The sequence below is a fragment of the Rattus norvegicus genome, chromosome 1 (assembly GCF_036323735.1).
Source record: "Rattus norvegicus strain BN/NHsdMcwi chromosome 1, GRCr8, whole genome shotgun sequence".
In the NCBI taxonomy this organism is placed as follows: Eukaryota; Metazoa; Chordata; class Mammalia; order Rodentia; family Muridae; genus Rattus; species Rattus norvegicus.
In genome coordinates, this window is record NC_086019.1 from 168238977 (window position 1) to 168256885 (window position 17909).

Genomic DNA, 17909 nt, shown 5'->3' on the forward strand with positions numbered 1-17909 from the left:
GTATGCACTGAAAGCTAAAGTCAGGCAACGTCTATTTGGTGAAACTTTTAATTTCCGTTTATTTGAAACATGGTCATTCTACCCATGCATAAAGTACAGATGAAGAGAAAAGTGGGAGAGACCTCCAAAACCTCTGGGAAAATCAAGGCTTCTTCTGCTAAACTGTCATATACTTTGGTGACTAGAGCTGGTCAGTCTCAGTGCTGGTGAGCAACACCACAACTGAGGCTCGCATCACTTCCTGATAGCTATTTGAATAATGGCATTTCCCAACATCCTGTGTTTCACAGCTTCTTTATTAGAAGTAATGTACTGTACTTTTCCTTGCTAAGTACTGACCAATCCTAATGCTTTCTGCTGTAATTACTAAAATTTTTGCTTACACTTCTTCAAACCATGGTTCTTCCTTTACTTGTTTAAAGAAAATGAGTAAAAAAAAAAAAAAACCAACCCAAACATCTCTCTTTATTCCCCCCTTACCCTGCACTTGCTGGATTAAGTAGAGCTATCCCTTTTTTCTTTCTGTCTTTCTTAATTACATGCTCAAAGAAAAAGTAAATTTCTATGGCCTAATTTGTTTTATTTTGGAGTACCATATTTAATTAAAAATGATTTTTGAAAGAGTAATAACAGTTAATTTAGTTACAGATGAGAAGAAAGAGTTGTAAGGATTACAGCATGTATTAATAGACATAGTATGCATACAGGGGTCTGTGAAATTCTGAACTCTGAAAACTTTGTCTAATATAATTATGGAATCACATACACAAATGAAGCATAAATCCCTCAAATTAAGTTTTTCAAAAACCAGTTTAGAAACTCAGAACCAGCCTTTATGTAATTACTACACACTAAACAGTTCAAGCCACCAGAGATCTAGAACCTCCTTTTATAGCAAGAGTACCCGCAATGTTTTCCTTTATGGTAAATGGCATCACCAAGAATATGGATCTAAAAGCAGAAACTGATCAGATGTATTCTGTTCTCTGAGGCTATTCTATAGCAAAATTAGCACAGCATTTTAATTGAATATTTGAGTTTGAAAATCTTGTGAGCCATTCTGGTAGAGTGTGTGTGTGTGTGTGTGTGTGTGTGTGTGTGTGTGTGTGTGTGTTGCACTTTCACCTTTGATTTGACATCAAGTTTGACTATGCTCCAACCTCCTGTCTGTCTATAAGTGACTGTTAGTTAATGAGAAAAATCTGTATTTTTCAAGAAATAGTTTGCTTGGGCTCATTAGTCAGTCTGCACAGTCAGAAAACTTGGAAACTGATATGGAAAGTATTTTCTACCAGAGATTGGTGATAATTGTTACCACACATAATCCTTGGAACTTCTCCTTATTTATTTGCTTATTTATATGTGCATTCTTCGAGACAGAGTCTGGTTATGTAGCACAGACTATCCTTGAACTATTTAAGTGGTTCAGGCTAGTCTTGCACTCACAATCTTCCTGTCTCAGGTTCTTCTGCTGGGATTACAGGTGTGTGCCACCATGTTTGACTCTGGAACTTGTCTTTAAATATTTCCAAATTACCTTTATGCGTTCACGTGTATGAAAACTTATTACTGTAGCACTTACACCTTGCCATGCAGCACTAAGGGCAGGTAGAACAGAGCAAGAACTGACTTCCAGCTCTGGACGTCAAATGTAGATTTCCTTGTTGGATTGCTGAGAGGTTATGTTAAAGATTTTCCTGCTGGGAGGGCTAAACTGAACACTGTCTCTGGGCACCTATAGCTTTCGAGCCTGAATTATCTGTGCTAGAGATTTACTCCACAGAAATAGGTTACTACCCTATTATCTGACAAATAGGCTCAACCAAAGTTAGTGTTGATTTACCACAGAGGGGGAAGATGGGAGAGCCATCTGGTGCTGAAGTTTGGAAACACAGACTGTTTTGAACTTGCAAAGATGGCAGGTAATGCCAGAAATGCCCCCGAGATTTTGTTTCCTAAATGTCCAAAAAGGTTTATTTCAGTTCAGTGGTACTAATTGATCATGCATGATAAAGTTGCTTACATCCATGGATACAGAAGATAACAAAAACAAGAAGTTGAAGGAATTTTGTATGGGGATGGGGGATTACTAGTCCTTGCTCTATGGACCTTCTAGATCAATGGCTCAGCAATGCCTCTCTTGGTGTTTGGGCATGTTCCCCAAAGTGCAGCTCCTTAGCCTGGAGCTTCTTTGAACAAATGAAGTAAGAAAGGCTTCAGGGAGCAAAATGTTTCTTTAGAGTTCTTCCCTTTCTCTTTTGTCGCCCATATATCCCCCAGGAGCATGTTGTGAGAGACAGAATTTTTCTTTAAAGAAGATTTTGGAATTCTAGAATTCTATCCTAAGGCAAGAAATAAAACTTAGAGAGGTCCTGCTGTACCTTGCCTGTAAGTATATTAGAAGAGCCACATTTTAGAAGTGGGGTATCTCTTATCTGAGGAAAAATAATACTATACAGAGAAAACAAGAGTCTGCATCCAGCAGGTTTGTTAAGACACCTAATTTAGTACCAGTAATGGCTGACAATATCGCAAACAAACAAACAAACAAACAAACAAACCAAAAAATGAAACAAAACAAAAAACCCAACCTTAAAAACACACAATTCCTGGCTCTTTGAGTCTTGCTTTTTGAATTTTCCTTCATCATGTAAACATTAAAAATGTATATTTTGATTTTCTTTGTTTAATTCAACTCTTATAGGAGTGCTATCCATGGAAAGGAAAAAGAAGATCTATTCTATCTTTTCACTGCACACTCCCTTCCCTTCTAAGATCCCCAAACTTCCATGAAGGAGATAGGCTCTTAGGGAATCAAGGCATTAATTCGACTTGATGTTTGCTCATGTCCTAGGCTAACTTAAAAGTTTGGTATCCAATTCTCCCAGGCTTCAAGGTTCTCCGTTCCAACTGGTTTAGGATCCCTGGAGAAGACTAGGATGTTTATCAACACTCCACCTTCTAGGCTCTGCATTGGCTCCTCCTTGCTGTGAGTATATGCCCTGTATGCTAATTTTGTTCTTTTGTCTGTCTGTCTTGGCATTGAAACTGCTTTTCCCTTTCTTTCATCAGCCTTTTTCTTGCTGCATTTTTGCGCTCTTCAGTCTTAACTCTGCTTTCTCAAAAGAACCAGACCTCCAAGGTATAAACTGGTGGGAAGCAGGATAGACCTCCTAGAGGAAGTCAAACTGCTAGATCTGGAGAGAAATAGAGCTGGTGGAGTGAAGGGGAGCTGTGGCGAAGGTGGGCTTTATGAAATAGAATAAGAACCCTGCCTATATTTCTATAGCATATCATCACATAAAACAATGGTGTAAAAGAAAAGTGTCTATCAATTCAAATCTTAGTGCATCCCAATACTCCCCTCAAAGCATTTCCATGATTTTGGGGAAGGCAAAAGTTCTAACCCTAAGAACATGAGAACCTTTAATGAAAGTGTGTATTCATAATAGGTTTTTTGTTTTGTTTTGTTTTGTTTTGTTTTGTTTTGTTTTTGGTGTGGATATACCAAACTGCAGCCATCCATCTTAAGATTGGAGACTGGAAGATAACCATGGAGACTTACATGTTATTTCCTATAAGCAAGCAGAGGTTTGTACTTGTGAACACATTCTTTTGGTGGTGATGGGGGCAAGTACCAGGGTAGAGCTTTCTCTGCACACCATGGGGTAACATACATGCTTAATACAAATTGAATTTCTGGAATGGGCCTTAGGACCTTAGGACTTTAAAGGTAATTGGAGGTACTAATTTCCCATATCTAGGTGAGTCTCTTCAGAGAGTATCCTTTCATGAAAAGGACTGGCGCTGGTGGATTCCATGGTGGGACCCTTTCTCCTGTCCAGGAGTATGTAAATGTGTGGAGCTAATGTTCATGCCCCTTCAGACCTTACAATTCTCTGAGGTAAAAATTCAGGAGCCTGTCTTTTCTATTATGGTGGGATGCTGTGATAGAAGGTTGACAGGGAGAGATGGCTGGGAACAATAATAAACTTTATGCATAACATAATTGATAGTTATTGACTGATCAAATTAGTTGCCAACCAGACCCTACCAGAGCTCCCAGGAACTAAACCACCAATCAATGAGTACACATGGATGGACCCATGACACATGTGTAGCAGAGTATGGCATTGTCCAGTATCAATAGGAGGAAAAGCCCTTGGTCCTGTTAAGACTCATTTTCCCAATGTAGGGTAATGCCAGGACATTGAAGTTGGAGTGGGTGGGTGGGAATGGGAGTATCCTCATAGAAGCAGGGGGAGGGGGAGGGAACACGGGATTGGGGGAAAGGGGATAACATTTGAAATGTAAATACATAAAATATCGAAGAAAAAATCTACTTCTTACAGATTATAATTATGGTCTAGCTCATATAGAGACATATTGATTCAAGAAAATTAAAAAAAAAGCCCTAGGCATTAAACTCAGCAACTTGTGTGTATTAGGCAAGCAAGCATTCTACCACCAAGCTATGTCCCCAGCCAACAGAAAATCCTTCTTTGAGTGACTGAGTGAATGTCTAGGTTCTTACACAATGCTTATAATAGCTTTCCTTTTTCTTTTCTTTTTTCTTGGACAGTTTATGTACTTACATTTCAAATGTTATCCCCTTTCCTGGTTCCCCCCCTCTCATCCCTTCTCTTCCTGCTTCTATGAGGATGCACCCCCTCCCACCTATCCACTCCCACCTCAACACACTGGTGTTTCCCTACACTGGGGAAAAGAGCCTTCACAGGACCAAGGGCCTCTCCTTCTATTGATGCCAGACAATGCCATCCTCTACTACATATGGGGTTGGAGCCATAGGTCCCCCACGTGTACTCTTTGGTTGGTGGTTTAGTCCCTGGGAGCTCTGGGGTGTCTGGTTAGTTGATACTTTTGTTCTTCCTATGGGGTTGCAAACCCCTTCAGCTCCTTCAGTCCTTTCTATAACTCCTCCATTGGGGTTCCCCATACTCAGTCTGATGGTTAGCTGCAAGCATCTTAATCTGTATCAGTAAGGCTCTGGCAGAGCCTCTCAGGAGACATCCTTATCAGGCTCCTGTCAACTTTTAAGGTAAGCATGGACTACTTTTAAGCTTCTGTAGGCCTATTAATTACTTGGAAATTCTTTGACTTGTTTCTTCTTTAAGCATAAGAAGATAGACTTGGGAATATAATTAGATAAGGTGCTTGCAGATTACAAGTGAAGCCCTGGGTTCAGTTCCTAGCACCATGAAAACCAAACCAACAGAACAAAAATAGTCTTAAACTGTCTAAATAAGGCCTTACTTAGAAAAAGATAACTTTTGAGAATCTTTTTTACTTATTTTACATAAGTTAACCTATTCCCACTTCTGAGAACTCATGAATAATATTTGTCAACATTTTTTTCTGAGTTTCATCTGTTTGGCTTCAGTTGTCAAAACATTTGGTTCTATTACATATTATTTAGTATAAAATTTTTCATTCCTCCATTTTTAATATTTTTATTTGTGATTTTCTTCACATTATGTCGTGTGTGTGTGTGTGTGTGTGTGTGTGTGTGTGTGTGTGTACATGTGACATAGGACATGCATAGGAGTGAGAAGACAATGTGCAAAGTCAGTTCTCTCTGATAACTAAGTGGGTCCTGGGAATGGAATTCAGGGAGTCAGGCTTGGTAGCAAGCAAGCGAGCACATCACAACCATTCCAGTGGGTCTTAATTTTCATTCTGACTTAAGTGTATCATTTTCATCATCATTCATACAGAAAATTTCTTTTGCTTATTATGTAGACTAGCCTGACCTGGAATTCATATGCCTGTCCTTCCTTCCCAGGGGCTGGGATTAAAAGCATGGGACACCATGCCCAGAAAAAAGTTTCATTTTAAAACAAAGTATATGACACTAGATATATTCATACATATATGTAATAAAAGCTAAAAATTAAAAATATCTTCTCCACTTAATTTTCAAAAATAATGTACCCATTAATATACCCTTTTGACAGCTGACTTATATTGATGCAAATGCTGAGACTTTCAATCAGTGCTAACATATAGTAGCTGTGTGTTCCAGTTGGTCTTCATTTAACAAAAGTACTCCTATGATTTTTGACTTTCATGTGCATAGCTTTACCTCATTCTTCTTAAAGCCTGCATACTCTTCTCTTACACTGTGTACGGACACACTATATTTCTCAGTGGAAGTGTAGATGTGCGTCACTCTGACAATGTTCATTTTCTACATTATAATTTTATTTGCATTCAAAATGTAATTGAATTATTGCCACCATATATAACCTTATGTATTTCTATAACCTCTTCTTCAGGAATATTTCTGTATTTGAAGCCACTAGGGGAATGTGTATGATCCTTTTATTTTTTTATTTTCTGGATACATACAGCTAAATTAATCTGTAGAGATGCTTGACAGTAAATTCTTTACAAAACTAGCTGTGCTACCTCCTTATTTCACCAGATATTTCACAGAACTGGGTATCATCAGCCGTTTGAAGTCCTTGTTAAGATGCTAAACTTATGCCATTCAACTCTTTTAAAGAAAATTTAATGAAAGGATAGAATTTTATTTTCATATTTCATATGACTTAATTATTTATATCCATCACCAAGTTTCTTTAGATCAATGGGCTTTAGCTTTGCAATCTTTATGAATACTAATATATTCTTAGTATTCTTATATTCTGAATATTAATAGAATCATATGGATTTATTAGAAGTCATCTTTAGTCATCATGAAATTTGTTATCTCCTTTTTTTCTTTTCTTTCCTCTCTGTGTAGCAAGGCTGTGTAGCAAGGAGCCTTCTGTTCCAGTCTCCCAAAGACTGGGATTGAAGGAATGGACTGCTACATCTAGGTTTTTAAGCCTTCTACTTTTTTCTACAGATAATCATCTAGGTGTATGTTTATAGATATGTGACATGTGGGGAAGGTAGTTTATATACAACTTTGGAATATCCAACAGAAATTCTTGTACCATTGACTGAACTCATGTTAAAGCATCTTTATAGATCCAAATCTCCTGCAGTAGGATCTTCTTATAATGGAGATGTTGCTTAGCATTGAGCATAAGTGAGAACCCTTATTGACACCAGCCTTGTCAATAAGGGAGTGATTGGATTCCAACCTTATTTATTCTGTGGTTGGGACAGATAGATCTCAGCTCTCATCTATTCTCCAGGAACAATGAGGCCCAACTTCCAAGGTCAGCCTTGATAACGGGTAAACTACAAGAAGTTAATTGGGACATACTTTTAAAATATGTCTTGCATTTTTACATTTTCTGAAAATCCTTTCTGGATCTTTTCTAAACTTATAACTGCAAGTGAAAAACAGATGCATTTATGTTAGGAACAAGAGCAGATAGTATGTAGGTTAGAGCAATCTGTATAAGTTACATACATATTCAGAGTGAGCACTTGCATATGATAATCATTTAGAGATGAGGAGGCTTCCTTTGTGTGAGGTAGATATGACTAACACGATTTGAAGACACAGAAAAACTGATTGTGTTGAGCAATCTTTGACTTGGAAAATATAAAAGAAATGAGATTGAGACAGTAGAAAAACCAATACAGTAATCTTGATGAAGAACACAGGCAGAGGATACATAATTCCAAAGCCAAGGAATTTAACATCAGAACTGTAACATCATCTGTATTTAACATCAGAAACTTAAGAATGTTCACCACAGGGGCCCAGTTAATGTTACATTATTCATATAGAGCACTACTTAGTACAATTTGCATAGTAAGAAAACAATAAAGACATAGCACTGTAGAATTCCAATATTCACAAGAGAAAAAATAGAAATAATAAAATGAGGGGTATTGGCATTGGACTAAAAGAGCTGTATATCAGATCACAAAATTTGAGAGTTTTAAAAAGATAAACTGTCTGTTTCAGTGAAGTCAGACAAGCACGAATCATTAAAGAGACGGGGACAAGAATGACATTGTGTAGTGTTGCCAGGAGTCCGAGTGTCTATTTCTGGGATTTGCTTTCATCGTGGGTAGTAGGTAGCCTTTATTTTCCTGAGACAAATCTGATATAGTCACTTATCAGGCCCTGTCTCCTCTTGAATAGATTTCAGCTTAGGAATGTGCGAAGAGTGGAATAAGTCGCTGACACCGGAAGTTTGATGAAAGAAGCTTAGCACATGACTCTGAGCTATACCTGAAACTTCTGCAGCCATGATGAGAACCAGGGCAGACACATGGGGTATTGTACAGTTGAGTGTGGAGAATCAGGGAAGAACAAGACACTGGATAGTCTGCTTAGGTGTCAGACATCCAGTCTGTCTTTGTGAAGCCCCACATAGCAACTAGATAATTACATGGATTTGACTAATATTTAACAGTTTAAAATATATATTTTTGCATTCGTGGGTATTGAGCATGCGACCATGTACATGCTAGACAAATGCTCCAGCTCTGAGCAACCCACCTAACTCATTCTTTGTGCAGTATTATTCAATGCACAAAATTTCCGAGGAAACGTCATTGGGTTGCTGTCAGAACTGATTCAGTCATATGACTTAAGTCTCTGGGAAAACACTTCAATGATGCATATGACTGAAAGTTTGGCAAACATTTATTCATAAAAAGAAGAGAAGAGGGGTTGGGGATTTAGCTCAGTGGTAGAGCACTTGCCTACCAAGTGCAAGGCCCTGGGTTCGGTCCCCAGCTCCGAAAAAAAGAAAAAAAAAGAAGAGAAGAGGGACAGAATGATGATTTCTGAGAGGGAAAGGTATCAGGAAATTTTGCCTGTATCACTGTAACTATCATGATATTTTACTTTCAGTTTAGGTGAGTCCTTTAACGCATGCCCATAATGGAGATATTCAACCTTAGCAGCTTCAGTCCAGGCTTTTTCATCCTCCTGGGAATCCCAGGGCTGGAGCAGCTCCACCTATGGATCGGTATCTCCTTCTTTATTATTTACCTCGTGGCGTTTGCAGGCAACAGCATCCTTCTCTACCTCATTCTTACGGAGCGCAGTCTGCATGAGCCCATGTTCTTTTTCCTCTCCATGTTGGCTGGTACAGATCTCATCCTGTGTAATACATGTGTTCCCAAAACCGTCAGCATCTTCTGGCTGGGTCCTCAGCACATCACGTTCCCTGGATGTCTTACTCAGATGTTTTTCCTCCATTTCAGCTTTGCCATGGATTCTGCTATCCTGCTGGCCATGGCCTTTGATCGCTATGTTGCTATCTGCTTCCCCCTAAGATACACTACCATCCTCACCCATCAGATTGTTATTAAGATTGTGGTGGTGATTATCAGCAGGAGCTTTTGTATCATATTCCCGTGTGTGTTCTTGCTAAAACGACTGCCTTTCTGCCGAGAGCTCGTCATTCCCCACACATACTGTGAGCACATAGGCATTGCTCGTCTGGCCTGTGCTGACATCTCCATCAATATCTGGTATGGCTTTGCAGTACCTATAATGACTGTCATGTCAGATCTGATCCTGATTGGCATCTCCTACACTGTTATTCTCCGTACTGTGTTTAACCTTCCCTCCCGGGATGCCCGCCAGAAAGCCCTCAGCACATGTGGTTCCCATGTCTGTGTCATTCTTATATTCTACACACCAGCGATATTCTCTGTCCTTGCCCATCGTTTTGGTCACAATATCCCCCACTCCTTCCATATACTATTTGCAAACCTCTATGTAGCCATTCCTCCTGCCATCAACCCAATCATCTATGGGGTAAAGACCAAGCAGATTCGGGACAAAATCAACCTCCTATTCTTCCCCAAGTCAACCATTGACATGACGCAGAGAGCTTGGGAAAGATAACAGTCAATGATATCAACTTAGGAGTATTTCATATTTCTTAAAGGTGGAATACCCAAAATACTGATTTAATTTCTGTAAAGTTGTAGAAAGTCTACTGTGGATGATAGATAATGTGGAAGATGAACCCATGATTATGAAGCCAAATAAGAACCGAAGAAGATACCTTGCATGACAAGATGGGTGGGGGCTTTAACTCTCATTTGTAAATAAGATATTTAATCACCTCTTGGTATTTGGGCTGACATCAAGTATAATATCAAATAATACTTTCAAGATCTATGAGACAGCATATTGAATACATAGCATGCAGACAGGTTATAACTATAAACAAGTTAGAGTAGATTAATAAAACTTCACAACATGGCATATTTCTGTAGGATACTTTTCAGATGAGAGCTAGAATCAACAACTGATTACTCTTTTAAAAGAGTATTCTGTGTAAATGAATCCTTTAGGACAGTGGTTTTCTGGATTATTCTGGATATTAGGAGTTGATAGAATTTAAACTTCAGATTTACTCTTATTTTAATGAACCTTTGTAATCTGTAATGATTTCATAGAAGATTCCTATACCCAACAAATCTCTGCCCCTTCCAGATCACAAAGACCCAGCTTTTAACAAATTCCAAAAAGTCAGTTCTTGTGATTTTCTGGGTTAAAGGTAGCAATGTTCTTTATTTCCCACATAACTGTTACTTGATTAACATTAACCATGTATCCAAAATTCTAACCCTTAAGCCTCATATTCAAATATATTATTAGTTACCTCTACTTACTTTAGCTTTCTCTTCGGTCTGAGACTTTTTCCCTTGAATATTTTTTCTACTTTTTGTATGATATTATTTTCTACAAAATAAAGCAAGAACAACCATAAAATTAGACTGCTGTCATGATTATTGGAAATTTTAGTATCTGTATAAATGACCGTGTAATTATTCAGTGTGGGAGATTTTATTTTCCAATGAAGCTACCACAATACCTTAGAATGTCCATACTTACTTGTACTATGAACTTGTAACTTCCATAGCAATATTTGCAGTCTAATCACCTTGAATTGTCAGGAGCTATCTAGAAAAGGCTAAAGGCTACGTGATTTTCTGGAGATAACTCATCATTTTGAATGACTGCAATGGATAACTCTGAATTTCAAGACTTTCAGAAATCTCACCTCAGGGTTGATTCCTATTGCCGATATGTCTTTCCTGTCACTATTATAAAATGTTAAGATCCATGGGCATTAGTCCACCCTATTGGTCAGATTTTCCGCAGATCAACAAAGATGTTCTCTTTTGTGATGCTGTGTAGATTGATAATTTCATAATTCCTAATAATGATACTATGGAATTCCTAAATTTATACTAGTAATTTTGAACCCCCTACAGAAAAGGCTGCAATTAGGGATCTGTAAACCTTCATGTGTGACAGACTAATTGCACTAAAATAGAAGTCAGATTTGATACTACATAGGACAACTTACATGAGCTATCAAACGTAGTAAAACTCATATTAATAAAACAGGAAATGGTGGTTATCAAGGGGTTGTGAGAGAACTATTGATGTTCAAAAGAATGAACATATTCATGTTTTAATATGTAACTTGAAAGTAGATGAAACAATGCCGATTACATATAATATTGCATCTATTGTTAATACTGTCAACATAAACCCTGCCAGGGAATAGAAGTCAATGAAGACCAAGAGGTCACTGGCTTCTATGTAATATAGGCAATCTGCAAATTTTTTTGTTTTTCCATTGCATGTGGGAACACATTAAATTTAAAACTTTTCAATTTAAAAAAAAAAAAAGAAGTCAGATTTGAAATAAAATAAGGATCAGGGCAAACATCCCTTCTAGGCTGGTCATGAAACCATTATCTGATAACTAAGGTCTTAAACTAGGGATAGACAATTGTTGGTGCAAGGACAGAAGATAAAATATTGACTGGATTTATCTATATAAAACTTTAAAATTAATGAGACACAAGGAAGATGATTTGCCTCTTGACAAAACTGAGCTCACTTATGACACAAAAAATTATTGTTTTAAACTCTCAATGACTGTGGAGCTAGTAGCCAATAATGGATGTTTAATTCTATAACTAGTCTTAATGAAAACATATGTAACCATTTCTGCTGTAACTTCTTCAACCTATGATTTAAACTTATTGGTGAACTTTTGAAAAAAGATGCTTGGAATACCATGTGATTATGTATCCTGAAAAAGTCTAAGAACTAAGAATGGTAACAGTGAGCAGAGCAGAGCAGAGCAGAGCAGAGCAGAGAGAGCAGAGCAGAGCAGAGCAGAGAGAGCAGAGCAGAGAGAGCAGAGCAGAGCAGAGAGAGCAGAGCAGAGCAGAGCAGAGCAGAGCAGAGAGAGCAGAGCAGAGCAGAGAGAGCAGAGCAGAGCAGAGAGAGCAGAGCAGAGCAGAGCAGAGCAGAGCAGAGCAGAGCAGAGCAGAGCAGAGCAGAGCAGAGAGAGCAGGCAGGCTTTTTATCCCTCAACAATAGGCTTCTTCTTTCTGAGAAGGACAGGACTGTTTTCTTATAGACTTAGGTTTCTTTCATTCAGCAATAAAGAGGTAGAAGCTTTTTCTTCCTCTGAGTAATAAAGGTTGGAGCTTACTTTTCATCCAGAATGAGTGAGTTCTTTCAGTGCAGGTACTTCTCAATGAAACCTACTCACAGGGGCTTTTGCTCCATCCACTGTGTGTGTGTGTGTGTGTGTGTGTGTGTGTGTGTAAATACTTGTGGAGTGGATGATCGGGCCGGGCATGATATGAGTATGTGTATGAATGTGTGTCTATGCATATTTGCTTATGTGAAAGATTTTCCTGAGAGACACAGCCAGAATATGGCAAATACATAGGCAAATGCCAGCAGCAAACCACTGAACTGAGAATGGGACTCCCATTGAAGGAATCAGAGAAAGAACTGGAAGAGCTTGAAGGGGCTTGAGACACCATATGAACAGAAATGCCAACCAACCAGAGCTTCCAGGGACTAAGCCACTACCCAAAGACTATACATAGCCTAGTAAGGGACCAGTGGAAGGGGAAGCCCTTGGTTTTGCCAAGGCTGGACACCCAGTGAACGTGATTGTTGCGGGGAGGGTGGTAATGGGGGGACGATGGGAGGGGAACACCCATATAGAAGGGGAGAGGTAGGGGTTAGGGGGATGTTGGCCTGGAAACTGGGAAAGGGAATAACATTTGAAATGTAAATAAGAAATACCCAATTTAATAAGGATGGAAAAAGAATATATTATATAAAACAATTTAAATTAAAATAATTACCTTAAAAAAGTTTTTGAGCATGAGTTTCTTTTCCTGGTTCACTAAGAGTTAATTGTTTCAGCCCTCCCTCACACTAGGAACAGAAAGAAAATCTAACAATTAATCCCTACTTAATTTCCTGCTGCTGCCAGCAGAAATGAATTACTAAATGTACATTTGTCTTTATATGCGCATGTACACTTAAGAGTTAAAAGAGTTCAGAGTTTCTCGCTGGGCATTCTTGCCAACCCCAGATAATTAAGTTTTGTTTTATCAGTAGCTTTCACCCCATAAATGGCCCATCACTGTCACCAGCTGTCTGATATCAGCATGACTCCTATCACAAATGCTTCCCCTCAGCTGCTGCTTGAGAAGAAGGGAGGGAGGAAGGGAGGGAGGGAGGAAGGGAGGGAGGAAGGGAGGGAGGAAGGGAGGGAGGGCGGGACTAAGGGGAAGGAAGGAGAGAGAGAGAGGAGGAAGGGAATTGGGAAGGCTCTTGGCATTGAATACAGGATGAAATGTGGCATTCGTTGACAATGTTCAGTAGAAATGACCTTTGAGGGCTTATATGATTATATTGTTAAAAGAAATCTTTGCAGTTTCCATTTTGGTCTCTTAATGAGCTTAATTTCACTAGATTCCGTTTGGGCACTCAACTACTATGACATGTGCATCACAAGCAACGTATGAAGCCATTTCTAAATGTTCTAGTGAATGGCGTTAATGCTGAATCTGATAGCCAATAACAGCTACAATCTGTATTAGAGACTCGACTTGGACATCAGTCCAACTGAGACTCTAGATAGGTATAGTAGAAGTATGGAAGACAGAAATGTACTCATTTCACTGGTGCATTTGTCTAAAGAATATTGTTGTACCGAATGTATAATATTATTTTACCACATGTGATAAGATTAGGAGATAAGATAAAATGAAATTATTTGTTTCAAGCAGAATAAATGCAAAAATACCAGGGATGACTAGGTTCCAAGTATGGTCCCATCCCCAGTATTTCCAAATAATGAAAGACTCTACAAGCAAAATATGGCAGCAGGGTATAGCATCACATATAGCAAATGGCTCTAAGAATATTCTTTGTTAAAAACATAAATATTAAGAGTACAAGTAGTAAACCTTTACATCAGGATACAGAGGTACTAAGAATCTTAAAAGATATTACCCTATAATGTTATAACTTTTTTGCCCAGATTACACCGTAGACAATGGATAAAGTGTTTAAGTATGATGTTTGTTTAATGAAGACAAACCCACAACAGAGAGAACTCAGTCTCTAGGAAAAGTGCTTATAACATCATCAGCAACTGCTTAAAGGAGAATAGATAGGCACTTTTCAATGAACAGAAACCTTTGAGCCTACAACATTCTCCAGCAGAGAACAGGCTCAAAAATAATTTCAGGTATAATTATAGGTCATTTATCATTTTAATAACATATATAACTATGCATCAGATAAATATAGTTATATACTTATTCGTATTACCCTCTTGAACCAAATTAATGCTGTCCATGTGTACATGAGTATGGATGGGGTCATCCACTGGAGCATAGACAACCTCCAAAGAAGCTACTCCAAAGAAGAATGACTCTTCTTCCCCCAGCGTCTGTCAACCACCTATACTCAGCCAATGGTAGCGTCTGGGTACCCTCTCATCCAACCGGAAGTTTTAGCTGCCTTGATCTTTGCAGGTTTTGTGAGTTCACATGTGCATCAGACATGGCAGATCAAGAAGATAGAAATATGATGTTTGATTTATTATTCTTAACTGTATTTGCTCCAGTAAACCGCAGAACCATGAACCTATTCTTCTGATAATGTACCCTTTTCCAACTACTCTCCCATCCCCTTCTCTTTGTGTTCCAGTCTCTGCAACTAGTCTACTTTCAACTTCGAGGAGTTCTGGGTTTTAACTAGTGCTATAGTGGAAATGGTTATAGGAGAAGATAGGTATAGTTGCAACTAGAAAATGAATTCATTTGTGCCTTGTGCCTTGTGCTTGTGGAGTCAGGGGTCCCTTCTCTAGGCATTTATGTTTGGCCTTAATGTCAGGGAATCTCTGGGATAAGTAGACCATGAGGAATTGTTTTCCATCAGAGTCTCAGAATCCACACAGTTCTATTGTAAGAGGACCTTTGTAAGGTAGCCTAGAAATTGACAGGAGTTTTTGTTTTTTGTTTTTTCCTGAATGACCCCTTGAATTACTTCATAATTTACCACTTTCAGGGCAGCCTTACAGAGAGTGGCCAAAGGCAAGTTGCAAATGAATCTCTAGTGAAAATGTCCCCTTCCCAGATATTGTAGTTTCATTTCAGTTCCTGATCAGATCCACATCAGCCCTGAATGAATGGTGGCATTAGTTTGGTGGATTTTATCTGCATGCATCCTAGCCTGTTCCCAAACTTCCCTGTGCTCCTTGGGGAGAAGGTTGTTGGTGAGAATAGTATAAATGTCATCGGAAGTGAGTTTGTAAGATAGGGTGACATACTGAAATTCTTCACAAAAGGTGGAGGAATTAGCAGCAGGGGACCCCAATCTTTTTTTCTATCTGAGAGAGTTCACTTAGTGAGGAGGGGGGCGTGAATTCTGACCAAGCCATCTACCCTGGAAACTTCCCACAGAGGGAGACTATGGCTGGGTTAGGTAGGGGAGGGAGAAGTAATGGGGGAGGGATTCCATGCTGGAGTAGGAATGAGTACCTAGAGGACTATGGGCTACTACTAGGCTGGAAGTGGGTACCAGAGAAGTTTGATTAGGTTGCTTTATTTCTGGGTAGGGAAAAGGAGAGACCAGAGGGTATAAAAGAGGACAAGGAGCTGCGGGTTGAGGCTATGGAGTGGGGGTCTCATCGGCTGGTTGGAAAGTTGTTGGAAGGAATCATCTGGGTTTGAGCTTCATGCTAGAAAGAGTTGATCAGGAAAACAGGAAGGATGGAGAGAGGACTCAGAGCAGAGATAAGAGAAAGCCTGGACATGCAGAATCTGTTTCCAATTCCTTGATCTCTCACAGTAGTTGAAAAGGTTCCAAGTAATATTGGTATCTAGGGTACCATTAGGCAGTCATTCTGATTGGTCATCTAAGGGATATTGAGGCCAAATTTGATTATAAAAGTGGATAAGTTTGGGGTCCTTCAAATAGGATTCTGGGTGTAGAGGCTGGCCATTTTCTGAGAGGCATCCCAAGTACAACTGAAAAGGTGTGGATGCCACTCTTTCTGTAGATGGGGAGGGGGAGGAAAAAGATTGCATTGACCTGAGGTTGAGGGCATTCCCAGGACTCAGAAAGGACAAAATGAAGGCCAAGCCATTTAGTGGGTTATCATTGCCCTCAGCAGTGGTCATGGCTAACTTTCTGAGGAGACTTGGTACCTGGTACCAGGGCTTTCAACACAGCCAGAAGGCAATGAAAAACCAAGATCAGGAATAAAGTCTCATCCTAGGGAGAAAGTCACATCACGTCATAAAAGCTACAAGGACATAGAGAAGCTATGGGGTTACAAGCAGCTCCTAAGGGGAGACAGAAAAGGGAAGGGGGAAGAAAGGGCTGCAATAGCTAAGTTGGGCCTAAGGAAGCTTCAGAATTGTAGCTCCAAGGATTTGTGGGGGTGAGGAATGGTGTGGGTAACTCTAAAGACCATGGCTGGAGTACCTCCACCTCCAAGAGTATCAGAGGGATGCCAGATGCTCCATGGTCACTTCCTCAGACTCAGGGAAGCTTTTCTACAAACCACAGGGGACACTTAGAGAATTATTGCTGGTAGATGGGATGCTGAGCAGTCTATGAGTCAGAAGGTCAATCTGTTGTGGGTGGATGGAGATGAGGGCCCCAGGTCATCTCAGACCACAAGGGGAAGTACAGGCATCAGGAAAGCCTATCCAAATCATGATGGCAGTATAAGGGTTTTACTGGTGCAAGGCCATCTTGACAATTGGTAGCCAAGGAATACCACAAAGTCACATGCAGTGGATCTCACACAAGAGATTTACTGGGGGAGAAATACAGAGAGAACGCAGAGCTCTGAGTAGCGGGATGAGTTTATAGGGTGTTTGGAGCATACACAGTGAGCTAATGGAAAAGCACAGCAAGACCTGAAGTGTTGCTTGGCCTTCAACTCTGAAAAATTGTTTGACTGTTAATGCTGATTCAGGGGTGTGGGGCTCTGGGGGATGGGGATTTCAATGTCTCAAAACTCAGAGTCAAGCCAGGGACAGAATGTTTTTCCCTTCTCCCTGGTCTCAGGCTTGGGGTAAAGTCATGAGTAGGGTGTCTTTTCCTTGGCCCCTTTTACCTACACTGAACCATAACAAGCAGTAACTAAATAGCTTATTTCCTTGTGTACTTAGGTGAGGAATATAAGAAAAAAATTACCATGAAAATATACCAAAAGGAAGTGATCAACCTCAACATCAACCAGGAGGAATTCAGATTAGATATATCTCTTCCTGAAAATAGATGATAAAATGTTAGACAATACAACAAAACTGCACATTCAACTCATCTTCTATCTATCATCTATCTATCTATCTATCTATCTATCTATCTATCTATCTATCTATCTATCTATCTATCACTTTGGGTGCTTCCTTTACTCATTGATTCCTTCCTTTCTCCAAAATTACTTTCACCAACAGCCTGACACACTTGGATTATATTATTTTTCCAAAGTCTGGGAGTCTATTATCCCATTAGTGTAAGGCTATGGTACCTCCTTCCGTTGAATTAGGAACAAATGTTCACACTTGAAAAGCAGATTTTGCCGTGGCTGGTATATGTCCCCTGAGATCATATATGAACATTTAACTCTATTTTTAGCATCTGGGACCATTAG

The 17909-nt window shown here is 39.3% G+C and overlaps 1 protein-coding gene across 1 annotated transcript; it reads left to right on the forward strand.

The window, feature by feature from the left end:
• Positions 1-8818: 8818 nt before the first annotated feature.
• Positions 8819-9793, forward strand: Or52h7 (olfactory receptor family 52 subfamily H member 7). Its single transcript, NM_001000167.1, has one exon. It carries the CDS (start codon positions 8819-8821, stop codon positions 9791-9793), a length of 975 nt encoding a protein of 324 aa, NP_001000167.1.
• Positions 9794-17909: the final 8116 nt, after the last annotated feature.

What these genes read in the sequence shown, in the direction of transcription:
- Or52h7 (NM_001000167.1), top strand. Translation starts at nt 8,819, where the DNA reads ATGGAGATATTCAACCTTAGCAGCTTCAGTCCAGGCTTTTTCATCCTC.